Source organism: Podarcis filfolensis (genome assembly GCF_964270895.1).
Source record: "Podarcis filfolensis genome assembly, chromosome: 5".
Lineage (NCBI taxonomy): Eukaryota > Metazoa > Chordata > Lepidosauria > Squamata > Lacertidae > Podarcis > Podarcis filfolensis.
Window position 1 is genome coordinate 62,554,098 of NC_139608.1, and position 13,558 is coordinate 62,567,655.

At 44.3% G+C, this 13,558-nt stretch overlaps 1 protein-coding gene across 1 annotated transcript; it reads left to right on the forward strand.

Annotated features, from left to right (window-relative positions):
* Nucleotides 1-2,839: 2,839 nt before the first annotated feature.
* FFAR4 (free fatty acid receptor 4) lies at nucleotides 2,840-13,088 on the forward strand. Its single transcript, XM_083614228.1, has 3 exons — nucleotides 2,840-3,541; nucleotides 9,060-9,188; nucleotides 11,557-13,088. Exons 1-3 carry the CDS (start codon nucleotides 3,008-3,010, stop codon nucleotides 11,962-11,964), a joined length of 1,071 nt encoding a protein of 356 aa, XP_083470354.1. The 5' UTR covers nucleotides 2,840-3,007; the 3' UTR covers nucleotides 11,965-13,088.
* The last annotated feature ends 470 nt before the right edge of the window (nucleotides 13,089-13,558 follow it).

Here is a 13,558-nt window from a genome sequence, read left to right on the forward strand (position 1 = left end):
AAGCTCCTTTATGCTGAATCAAACCATTGGTCCATGTAGCTCAGTACTGTCAACACTTGCTGGCAACAGCTCTCCAGGACTCTAGACTGGGCATATTCTCAGCCCTACCTGGAGAGGCAAAGGATTGGACCTTCTGCATGCAAAGCAGATCCTCTACTACTGAGCTACAACCAGCCGCCGATAAACCTTCTGCAACCTGATGCCATCCAGATATTTTGGACTACGATTCCCATCAGCCCCAGCCAACACAGCTGGAGAATGCCAGTTTGGGGGAGGGTGGTCTAGATGGCCCAATGGATGGACTCTACAAGACAGTTCCAGACGTTCCAACGTTAGTGCTATAAGGATATTGCCTTACTTCCTCTGTTTTTCTTGAAACTCAACTGCTAATCTCAACTGCCTTTTGAATGAACTCTTGCTATGACTAAAAATCAACACCACAAATACAATGATGTAAAAGTTCTTTGTAAACATTGAACAGCATAATACACCTGTTAAGGTGGCAATGCTATGTCAACTCATTATAAGACAGATACACAGAATGAGAGCTTGATCACCCAGGGTTGGGTTCCATAAAAATGCACTTCCAGGCCCCAAATGGCTAAACAGAGCAACTGTTGCGAATGCAGAAATGGGTTGTTGTAGCTTCTCTTAGATGGGCTGGCATCCAATGGAACGGTGCACTTTCAGGAGTGAAGTCAAATCGACGGAGAGTTACAGCGCCTACTGTGGCTGTAGAGACCGATGATGGTAAACAGTCTGATAACTGTCTCTGGTTTATTGTAGTGATTGGGTTTCACGCAAATCACGCACCCAGCAAAGAACAGTTTGCAGCCTGACCACAAAGCCTGTGTCAATATGGGGTGGTGGAACCCACTGTATTCTTGAGCTTGTGAGATCAGCAATAAAAGAGAACTGCAAGGTTCAATGCAGTTAAGGAACAGGGTATGGGTGAAGCAGGGATCAATCTAGCCTGACTGCTGTGGACTGGATAACTGCATTGCTGAATTGCACCACCTTGACAGTTAAACGATGGTGTGGAAATTTTAGTGGAGGGAGATCTGGGATCAACTGAGGGCAAGATACGCAACTTCAAAGTGTGCATCAGGTCACTCGTGTGTGAGCCTGGATTGAAGTGTCCTGCCAAGTAATCACATGAGCACTCTGCAACAAAGCATGAACTTCCATTCAGTCCATTACCACAAGCAACGTAAAATAAACTGTGTAGAGGCACAGTGAACTGCAATTGGGGATAGTAATGCAATATTCATAACAATTTGCCATGTAAATATAAGAAGGGCCCTGTTGAATCAGACTAAAGGCGCATCTAGTTGGGAATTTGTTCTCACAGTGGCCAGCAAGATGACTATAGGAAGGCCACAAGTGGAACATGAGTCCATTTGCACTCCTCATGCTCTTAAGATATACCGGTATTTGCACTTCAGCCTGAATAGAGGAAGTCACTAACATTTTTGGGGGGGTGGGGTGGGGATGTTCTCAAATGTTCTCAAATGTCTTAGAATGTTCTAAGGCCCAAACCAAGTTACAAGAAAAGAGATCCTACCTAAATATCAGGAAGAACTTTCTGTTAGGAGTAATAACTGTTGAGCCGTGGAATAGACTCCCAGAAGACATGGTGGACTCTCCTTCCTTGGAGGTTGCTGAGCAGAGGTCAGATGGCCTGCACTGGGGGATTGGACTGGATGACCATCAGGATCCCTTCCAACTCTACAATTCTATGATTTTATGATTTCTTCTTCTACTACTACATTTTATTAAGCAGACAAATAAAATCTAGCTTGCTGAAAATTTCAAATTAACAAGTATCTTCCTTACAGACTACAGGAGACATGATAAAATCAATGGCCACTGTAAGCAAACAGGGTGAGCACGAATGACAATATAAGCATGATTGGGAAGATATGGGAAATCTGCGGACTAAATAGGGTTTTTGACTAGAAAACTGTTATATGACTCCAAACAGGGAATCCTGAGAGGAATGACAGCCCCCCAGTGATATAGGAATCCCTATTCCTGTAACGGCACCATTTTTACCTCTGGATTTTAAATTGTATGCAATCTGCACTGGGACCCGCTGACGAAGGGAGGGAAGACAAGTGGAAAGGTGGGCAATAAAATTAATATGAATACTAGCAAGAATAACTTGTAACTGAATATTCCACCCCACTTCATTCCACTTCCAGAAAAGTAACAGGTGAAACTTCTGTAGCGTAAAAACAGAGCCCAGTGGCATTTTAAGGCTGCAATCCTATACACACATTTCTGGAAGTAGTCTCCATTGAACTAATGGAGCTTACTTCTGAGTAGACGTGGCTAGGGAATGAGCTGTAAATCTCTCCTACTGCACTGCAGTATTTTCACCCAGGATCCCTCATTCTACTGATCTTATTTGTCTCCCTCAAGCCACCATTGTTCCACTGATCCGGCACTCAACTTTACACCAAACTGATTCTGCTTAACACCCTTTGCTCTGATGCCTTAGTTCCCATCTTCCTAGGCCCATATCGTTCCAAGGATGCCCACAATGGTCTCTCAACCCCAACAATTCCCACCCGTCTTTTATGGTTCATCTAATGTACCCGGTTCAGTTTGTTGTCATTAGGTTCCAATGGCCATTCATTCCCCGCATGCCCATTACTGCCAACTGAGGAAGCTTGCGCGGCAACTCGTGGCTCGCAGCCAAGGAGGCCTTGGTGCCTTCCTGTCATATATGGTCCCTTGCTCATAAATCCCTCCTTCTGTCGCCGGCCAGCACCACTATTTACCTCCTAGCATCCTCCTATCACTTCCTCGTTTCAGAGGAGTCAGCAAGGTGCACGGTCCTATCCCAACTTGCCCGGAGGGAAGGAGGAGGCGGCGGCAGCAGCAGCAGCGTCGCCGCGTGTTTGGCCAGCTGCCCTGTGGCGCCCCGTCGGGGCGCGCGAGAGAGATAGGGCTCCTCCTCGGCTGGGCGAGGCTGCCTCATGCCCTGGGCGCCCTCCCCCCGATGCCCGGGGCTGGGACGACCCCCGCAGGGAACCGCACGGACTTCTTCCCCTTCTTCTCGGAGTTCAGGGGCGCCAGCCGCGTGGCGCTCAGCGCCCTGGAGACGGCCGTGCTGGCGTGCATCTTCGCGCTGGCCCTGGCGGCCAACGCGTGCGCCATCCGGCTCCTGGCGCGCCGCAAGCGGAGGCTGAGCGTGGCCAGCTGCCTGGTGCTCAACCTCTTCTGCGCCGACCTGTTCTTCATCAGCGCCATCCCCATCATCGCCGTGGTGCGCTGGACCGAGAGCTGGACCATGGGTCACGCCGTTTGCCACCTGCTCTTCTACATGATGGGGCTCAGCGGCAGCGTCACCATCCTCTCGCTGGCCGCCGTCAGCCTGGAGCGCGTGGTCAGCATCGTCCGGCTCCGGCCCTCCAGGGCCTACAGAGGCAGGCTGGTGGCCGGACTCCTGCTGCTCATCTGGGTCGTCTCGGCGCTGGCCACCCTGCCCCTCTGCCTTTTCTTCACAGTCCAGCCGCTGCCCGGAAAGCACCAGGTGAGCTGACCCTATAAAACAGACAAGGCTGTCTTTTTTTTACAAAAGGCAACCCTTTTACTGCCCAGATCCCAACACACATTTACTGGCATGCCACTGATTTTTGTACAACTTGCTTTCGATTAAGTCTGCTTATGATATTAGCCTTTCCCGTTAGGCACAGTTCCTCCCACCCACACCAGTAAGAAGTTGACTCAGAAAGTCTGGCTATAGGCTTATGCACTTGGGGGCAGCACCATTGAACTCAGTGGGGCTTATGTCACCCGAAACATTTACAGAAGCAGCCTCCTATTATGTATTTCTTAGGGCACACCTGCAAAATCCCATGCTACATGTTGATTTGGGGGGGAAACTAACAACCCAGGTGTCCTGCCTTCAAGGAATGCTCATTGGTGGTCTTCCAAATTCACCCCCCAATTATGTACTGGAAGTGCAAGTGGGGAATCTAACTTGATTGCACAATGAAGTGTTGAAATAGGTGTTAAGGGATAATTGGTCCATGTGAAGTTAGTTCCACAAAGAGAGAGATTTATTGGTTTCAAAGTAATGATCGATTCCACCCCCGCCTAAAGGTTTGGGGTGAATAACAATTGAAAAGCTTAAAAATACAATTCAGTTAAGTCAGAATACCATTGCAGATAGGTTAACTGTCCCTGTAAAGCCAAACCATGTAGATATTCCGAAAGTTCTGCAAGCTTGGACTATGGTGAAGCTTCAGAACAGATGGAGAGGAGATATAATTTCAGATTGCTCCTATTGGTTTTTTTTTTTAAATGAATATTTATTAAGTTTTCCAATTTTATATAAACACAAAAAGAAAAAGAAAAAGAAAAATATTAAAAAACAATTCAGTTTCAATAACAGCTTTTCAGTCACATGTTTCTTTGACTTCCTCATACCTCCCCTTCTTGTTCTCTAGTTCAATTTGTTAATTCAGCAAATCCTAATCTCTTAACATTCCTTTTAGAATATCACCTTATTTTCCACTCAACTTTTTTTTTAAAATTTAATAACAAAAACAATTATAATCCCCATTATCTTTATCATAACAGCTAGAGACCACCAAAGTTCAAACCAACATCTTTTCAAAGTTCATTAATTTTATAATATTTCTGTAGGTATTCCTTAAATTTCTTCCAATCTTCTTCTGCTGACTTTTCTCCCTGGTCGCGGATTCTGCCGGTCATTTCTGCCACAGATTGCTCCTATTGTAAGGGGCACCCAAAAAAAATCTCCCTTTGCTTATTGTTTGAGCTGTAAACCCACAATATAGTCTGCTGTTTGGGTTTGCTAACAATCCAGTGCAGCCCCTCTGCATATAAAAGGTTATAGAGTCAGCTATGTACACTTTGAAAATGCATCCAAGAAGTGCCTCAGGTAAGTGTGCATAGGATTGTAGCCTTCGACTTTAGAATGGTTTTGAAGTTAATTCATGCTTCTGTGCTTTTGCATAGTTTCAGATTAGATATTTCACATCTCTGTTGGTCAGAGTAGGGAGATATAACATGGGAGATGTCAGAGACTGATTTTGCAGGGATAGCCAATGTGGTTCCTTCAGATGGTGTTGGACTCAAGTTTCCATCATCCACTGCCATTGTCCATGTTGCTAGGAACTGGAGTCCAATAACATCTGGAGGGTACACTGTTGGCTACCCCTAGTGTTGTGAATTGTGTGGAGGGATGAGAGACATAGCAGAAATCTCAGAAACATCTTCTATAGTCTATGAAGCTATTTTTCCTCCTTCAAACAAGCAACACCTCTTGTATTCTTTTGGGGCTGTGCCAATCTGAACAAAGAGGAGTGTACTCATTTGAAGATGATGGATTTGTAGGGCTGGCTGACTGCTGTTGTTTGCTTTTATCAAGAGGCTGTTATTCTCCACCATGGTATCTCTGCTCCATAAACCTAAAGAGCCGTGCGGGAGAACATGGCAACATGCGTCCACTGCTTGGTTGGCTTTGTCAAGCCCAAAAAACATTTAAGACATGAAAACAGAAAGTGGGAGAAAACCCTATATTTTAGAGACCAATGGTAAATGGCCCAATAACTGTCTCTGGCATAGAGGGCTTCAGGAAAAGCACAGGTATTGCTGAGATTTCAGTGGTGTTCTCCTAAGGCAAGGCTGGTTATTATCAAATCCTATGAGTCCTTCACTGAGAGTACATAGTGAGTAGGCGTATCAAAGGAGTTGGCGTAGGCGCAAATAAATGGGTTTTCGTGATTTTGAATCATGCAAGCTGACTTGAACAGGGACCTTCGAGGGAGGCCACATCAATGGGTAATTAAATGCGGAGAAATTAAAGAGTGCCTTTCGGGATTAGTAATTGATGCATGGCAATCTGAAGCAAGATTCCTGGGGTTAGAACTGGAAGAGACCCAAAACGTGCTGTCATCTAGTCTCCTGATGCAGAGCAGGATCAAGGTAGTTGGATCGCATTCCCAGATCAGTTTATGACAACCCGAGAAGGGCCTGGCACAAAAGGGTGCCTCTTGGTGCTTCTAGGCCAGCAGCTCGAGCTGACTCATGGATGCAGGCTGGCCAATAAAAAAGAAGGCAGGTTCTTGCACCTTCAGTAGCTGTGTAGAAGAGAGACTTTCAGCAGCTGGGGGTTTGTGATGTCAAAGTAATCCTGATGAAATTCCCTCTTCTGAACAACTATTCAAGCAGGGGTGAGACACCTGTGGTCTTCCAGATGGTGTTGAACTACAGCTCCCATCATCCCTGAGCCCCTGACCATTAGCCATGTTTGCTGAGGCTGATGGGAGTTGGAGTCCTACACCATCTGAGAGGCCACTGTATTGGCATCATTGTATTAAAGCGGGGGGATCTTCCAGATGTTGCTAGACCCCAGCTCCCTTCAGCACCAGCCAATGGTGGAGGAGGATGGCAGTTGGAGTCCATCAGCATCTGGGGTGCACCATGTTGGCTGAGAACTTATCTGCACTTCCTCTTGTCCTGCTGCTCTTTAGCGCTTAATTGGAGCAAACAGCAATTCAGGTTTTCTCAGGATAGACTTTGCTCTGATTTAGAGCTAAAGAGCAGGTTTTACCTGGAAAAGGAGTGGAGCAAGGGGGAAACCACACAAACCCGTGTTTTCTACACAAGTGGAAGTGTGGGGAAGCCCTCAGTTGTGAAGCTCATACAAAAGGTCCCATATTAAATCCCTGACACCTCCAGGTAGGACTGTGAAAGATCCCTGTTTGAAAGCCTGGAGAGTCAATGCCAGTCAGTGTAGACAGATGAAAGTAAAGGACGCCAGATGGTTAAGTCCAGTCAAAGGCGACTATGAGGCTGTGGCGCTCATCTCGCTTTCAGTCTGAGGGAGCCAGCGTTTGTTCACAGACAGCTTTCTGGGTCATGTGGCCACCATGACTAAACCGCTTCTGGTGCAACAGGACACTGTGATGAGTGCCAGAGCGCACGGAAACACCGTTTACCTTCCCGCCACAGCAGTACCTATCTACTTGCACTGGCGTACTTTCGAACTGCTAGGTCAGCAGGACCTGGGACAGAGCAATAGGAGCTCACCCCATCGCGCAGATTCGAATGGCCGACCTTCTGATCAGCAAACCCAAGAGGTTTAGCGCCACTCGCGACCCCTCAGTGTAGACAATGCAGAGCTAGATGAACACTCTGACCTGGCATAAGCAGCTCCCTTAAGTTCCAGACTATACATTACGCTAGTGGTTCTCAAAGGGTGTGGCAGCAGAGGATGGCCAGTGTGGGAGGAAGATTCAAGGACAATCAGTGTTATATTTTGGGAATGATTCGTGTTCTTACGTAGCTGCATTGTTTTATACTTTCTGGATGTCACATGATCATATTATAAAGTAGTTGTGTTCTGTGTTACAAATCAACACTGCTAGGAGTTATTTCTTTTTGTTTTACAATGTATTTCTTATCAATAAAGAAATATGTTGTGGCGTGAGCAAATTCTAAAAGTATGACCCAGAGAAAAAAGGGTAGCATGCACCTATGTCTGACTTTTCTTTAATTAATCACAGGCATGATGCACCTTGATTGTCAGATAAAAATAATAATTAAATTTTAGGAATTTTAAAGAATTCATAATAAATACTATTTTTTATCAACTGACTTGGTGCTATTTAAGTATCGGATTTACCGTAGATTCCGGTGTATAAGGCAGCTTTTGAACCCAGAAAATATTCTCCAAAGTCGGGGGTTGCCTTATACGCTGGGTATGGGTGGCACGGAGCAGAGCCCGCCCCCCACTGCTGCGGCGGCGGCTCTGAAGCAGCAGCAGCAGCAGCAGCAGCAGCGGGCAGCAGGCTCAGCTCGGTGCTGGGCGGCTTTCTCTAGGTGCGGAGCTGAGCCCGCCCCCTGTTGCTGCCCAGCGTATTAGGTGACTGGGCTTATAAGACAAATCCCCAAATTGCAGCTGCCAATTTGGGGCGGTCGTCCAATATGCTCAGTCGCCTAATACGCCGGAATCTATGGTATTTGCCAAAAAAGCAACGAAAGTTTCTCCTCAGTTTGCCTGTTAACCTTTAAACTTTCAGTGACTATGGGAGGAGCACAACATGCACAAATTTAAGTTTAGAATTGAATTGGTGACTAGCCTTTGCAAAACTCTTCATTTGTCCCGTGTTCTACAGTACATATTGTATCTTTCACACAAGAACACACAAGCTCTGTTGTACCTATGCATTGCTTGAAAAGCAGACGTTTATGTGGACATGTAAGATTACTGCATAGACCACAGGAGATAACAGGAGAGAGTCATCATCAGTAAATAATTAGATTATGTTCCCATTTTTTGTCTGCCTTGCAGCTGTCTTTGCAAGGAAATCACATTTAATGCTAGTAAGATGAGGTCAGATATGAGCTTCTAGTATTTGTTAAACTATTTCATCACGTTGCCATAATGGTTCAAATTGTAGGTGGTGGAGGATTTTTTTGTTTGCTTGTTTGCTTGTTTGTTTGTTTGTTTGTTTGTTTGTTTGGTTTGGTTGCCAAATCTTGTGAATACACTTTTATCTGAATATGTTCCAGGTTAAAATCATAAAGGTATTTTGATCATTAACTATTTCCGTAGATCCTGTTTGGTTAGTGGTTATCTCTTCTAAAAACAGGCACCAAGCCAGCGCATGTTGACAGAGGAGTACCTAGGGGGGAAGCTCAAAAATCACCTATCAAACTACGAAGTGTATGACGTATATATGTGTGTGGAGATGTGCCACTGTTGTTGTAGCAAGAGCAAAAACAGGAGAACTTTCCCGTCCTTCTTGCACCGTAGCACAAAGGCATGCATTTTTTCTGCACTTATTCCTTGCCTCACCTTTACTCTGGATGCTTCAAGTGCTGGGGTCATGTAAAATGTAGTAATTTCTAATGTGTCTATTGCACTAAAGTGTTTTCTTCCCCTGTGGGGAGGCACTGATACAGCTCCTTGCCAAGGGCACAAGGGACTCTAGGTGAGCCTCTGCGTGTTTCTCAAACATTATGGTGAAAGCAAACATTAAAAACTTATATGGATTTTGTTCTTTTTCTTGCAGGAAGTGTTAATTTGCACCTTGGACTGGCCCAGCGTTTCAGGAGAGATTGCTTGGGATGTGTCTTTTGCAACTGTGATCTTCTTAATACCAGGATTAGTCATCGTAATTAGTTATTCAAAGATTTTACAGGTATTTTTCATCATCATCATAATTATTTTTTAAAAGATGCTAATAGAGTTATCCACAATTAAAACTGAATCAGAGTTCTCATAGTAAATGGAGTTTTCGTTTTAGAGATGGTAATAACAGACCACAAGTAGCCAAAAAAGTAGCGCACTTCCTAGTTCTTAACAGTTTTATTCTAGTTCACTTGCAATAGTCGCAAATCCTGAGCTGTTTATCACTTCATATCCTCAACATTTAATTAATCTAGGGCTAAACTACATGTTATATTAGGTACAGTGGTACCTCGGGCTACAGACGCTTCAGGTTACAGATGCTTCAGGTTACAGACTCCTCTAACCCAGAAATATTACCTCGGGATAAGAACTTTGCTTCAGGATGAGAACAGAAAACTCCCGACGGCGGTGCAGCAGCAGCGGGAGGCCCCATTAGCTAAAGTGGTGCTTCAGGTTAAGAACAGTTTCAGGTTAAAAATGGACCTCCAGAAATAATTAAGTTCTTAACCTGAGGTACCACTGTATGGTATTTAAACAATGTGATTTGGACAGCCACTTCTCACTCTTAACTGAAAGCAATCTCAGCACCCTGATCTAGACTGGCACCATGGTATGTGTGTGTGTGTCATTTTCCTGCCAGAAAATCACCCCAAAGTTGCTACCTGCCCTGAAAAAATGGATTGTCCCGTATAGACTTACCCAGTTTGTTAAGATCTATGAAGGAGGCCTTACCATCTTTAGCTGAGCCTGCTATATAGCAGTGCGCGACAGAGCCTTCTTGGCAGTGGCACCCCACTTTAAGAATTCCCTCCCCTCTGTGATACATGTGCTGCCTGATTTTTTACATTTTAGATGTCAGCAAAGGGCTTGGTTATTCGCCCAGGGTTTTAGCAGAATCTGATGCTGCTACTGACATTTTCCGTTGGCTGGCTGCGACTGACCTACCTTCTTGTTTTTATACATTGCATTGCGAATTTGATACTGTTTCAGTTGCAGCCTGCACTGCAATTGCTGTGCAATAAAAAGTGAGTAAGATATGTTTTAAATAAGTAGCACTCTGGAATTTTCACCAGGAAACTTCCTCTCCCTGCTCCTGTTTGTGGGTGGCCAAACAGCACTGTTGAAAGATGCTGTCAATATTACACATTTCCCAGGAAGGTGGTGCTAGAGTGTTACATATGACTTAATCCTCCCTTTGTCAGAAGATTATGTCTTCCTTGTAGAATTCCATTTTGCCATCAAGGAATACGTTTGGAAGTTAAAAGACAATAAAACTATTTCGAAGAACCTCTCCATTGTTCTTTGCACTAGATAACATTTGCAATCCATTAACCTTCTGTAGATTTAGTATATTTTATAGCAAACAGAATATAGATGTGGTATGAGTCAGACTATTGGTCCATTCCACATTAGCTGCAGGTGAGAGGAGTTGTAGTCTGACACATTTGGAGAGCACCAGGTTGGGGGAAAGCTGCTGTAAACTGATATTGTTTCCCCATCTGAGAAAAAGCAGTGTGCAGGTGGAAGAACATTGGATGAGTGTGTATGCAAAAATAGTTTCCTGGCATTGCAAAAAACACAGTAATTGGATTAGGGAAAACAAAATGAGAAGCAGTAAGAGAAATATTTTTTTCCATAATATTCAAACACTATACAAATCATATTTGTGTAAGGATTAAATGCTTCTTTCCCAAGAGGAAACAAAACTACTAATTTTGTTATGGTGGAACAGGAGAGCATTTCCCCTTCATCATAATGTTTCGCCCTCTTTCAGTGCTCACTGAGAGCAACATGCTAATTTTGATATTCCTTGATTGTAAGTCTGACTGGAGTGTCCCATATTATTTTGGTACCTTGCACATTTCTAAACAATCGGCATATTTTCCTTGGATGCAGCAGCATTTGGAAGGCAGGCATGACAAAGTGATGTCCACATCATCTGCAAGCCGCTGGTTGCGGCGAGAACCTTTCCTGGAGCTGATACTGTACTCTTAAAAAAAAAAAAAATTTTAAAATCCCAGATGTGAAAACAGCCTCTCATTTAAAAAAAGTACATTTTGATTACCTGTATATTCCTATTCCCTGAGGAAGTTGGGTGGAGGTGTGAGTACATTTAGCACAGCTATCTGGGTCACTGAAAAAAGGGGGGGTACCAAAACATGTTTAAAAATGTGTATTTTCATGCCATTCACTCTACCCTTTCAAACTTCCAAAGGAGATTCCACAACACCCCGTGTCATTTTTTCACTGTTGAGCTGTTCTTAATTAAAAAAAAACCTATTTTTTAATTTATTGATATCTAACCACAGAGTTTACCTAACAATTTTTAAAGAATTAAAATATATTCACTGAAAGGTTTTTTTTATGTTCTAATGCAGATTGCAAAAGAATCAAGGAGACGTCTTCATGCTGGCATGGCCTACTCAGAGGGTCATCACATTCGAATTTCCCAGAAAGACTTCAGACTGTTGCGGACTTTGTTTGTATTGATGATCTCTTTCTTTCTTATGTGGAGTCCGATAATCATCACCATTCTCCTCATTTTAGTGCAGAAATTCAATCCAAACGTGAACCTGATGCCTTCTTTATTCTTTTGGATAGTGGCTTTCACATTTTCCAATTCAATTGTCAACCCAGTTTTATATAATGTTTCCCACTTCAGGCATGAATGGAGGAAAATCTTTTTCTGCTGCCCAGGTCCTCTTGGAAGAAAAGCACTTGCAACAGACACTACGTTAAGACAAAATAACAACAGACATTTTACTGTGTCTGCTATTTCCACATAACCATGTGATGTTTCTGACAGCGGTCATCTCACCAGCTATTCAGAACAGTGTGCTAAAGAAAGTGTCTGGGAAAGAGGGAGGTGGGTGGAATTAAAATATCAAGATTTGCACAGCATATTCTGGTCTTGGGAAATCTTGGTGCTGCAGAAAATGACCTTATAACTCTCCCCATAGCAAGATGCAAGGGATACAGGTGCTGATGGCATTAAAACAGAAGTTAAAATGTTGACTGCAGAGCATAACTGAACTCTGCAGTTTACTATCTTCCAGAAAGTGATTGTATTTTGTGGGATCTTTGGCATGGGGCAGGGACGAAGACACTGCCTTGCGTGAGAGCCAAAGGATCAGTGTTAACAAATAACAAGTTTAAAAATGCGTAAGTGGCAGGGACACAACCAAACGTTCACATGTGACTGCTGGGTTTATAAATGTACAAGTAGCTGCCAGCCACAGGGAGACTCAGCCGTTCAAACAATACTGTGTGTTTTGAACATGTGTCTATGGATTTTCTTCTTGTACTGGATTTGTGCCTAGCTGGTGTAAAAAGGTTGCTGGGGTATGAGAAATGCACAGGATGGTGCATGTAGGTGCTTAGCACATGGTCACCTCTGGCATCACCTGTTCAGTCAAGAAAGTAAGGGATAAGTGCAGGTGGGACTTAGCACAGACAGCTCACCTTCCATCCACTGAACAGATGAAAGCACATGATTGTCAGGGGCTGGTCTGGATCGGAAGATTGGGGAATGCAATCACAGGGAGATCAGCTCCTAACAGAAGAGGAGGGGAAATATTTGCCGTCCCGCCCCCCCGCTTCCAGCGTTTCCAGAAGCAGAGAGACAGGCAGACACAGAAGCTGGTCAGTTGAGAGAGGAGCTACCCAGCTATGAGATAGTAGCTGAGCAACCAGAAGGGAGGGAGCAGCTGGAACCCCTCCCTCCCCCCAAACTCAGAGGTCCGAGCGTGTCATAGAACAAAGGAGACGCAAGGGGTGTGTGTGAGGCACTTCCCATTGGTGTGCTTCTTGCTGCAGAAGTGGGGAGGAATCAGAGTAGGCAACTGATATCCTTGCAGAGGGTTGCCTGTTGTGCTTGTAACATAATGCTGTAATTAAAGGACTATAAATCTACCAAATGCTCATTAATTTTTATCGGTGAGCTACCAGAAGGGAGAGGGGAACTCCTGTACTTGACAATGATGCAGCAATCTTGTTGGAGCTTTCCTAGAGCAAAATCAGTGCCTAGATGGGAGATCACCTCAGAACCCCTTCACCCTACGCTTCATGAAAGAAAAGCCAGACACAAATGTGTTGGAGAATATCTAAACAAACATTTGTTGGGCAAGTAGAATGAAAGGCTTTAGATAGAATTTTGAGCATTACAGCATGCTCTTTGGAAAAGCAAACAACTAGATCGTTAGTCCAATAAGAAATACAGTAAAAAAAATAATTCATGGTAATGTGAGTTTATCCTCCCCAACCCTTCTCTAGCTCAGTTGGTTGGAGCGTGGTGCTGATAATGCCAAGGTCAGAGGTTTGATCCCTGTAGAGGACAAGTGCCTATTCCTGCATTGTAGGGGGTTGGACTAGTTGATCCTT

Coding starts and splice junctions, on each gene's coding strand:
- FFAR4 (XM_083614228.1), top strand. CDS start 3,008: ATGCCCGGGGCTGGGACGACCCCCGCAGGGAACCGCACGGACTTCTTC. Junction 3,542..9,059: donor CGCTGCCCGGAAAGCACCAG/GTGAGCTGACCC, acceptor TTTTTCTTGCAG/GAAGTGTTAATTTGCACCTT. Junction 9,189..11,556: donor GTTATTCAAAGATTTTACAG/GTATTTTTCATC, acceptor GTTCTAATGCAG/ATTGCAAAAGAATCAAGGAG.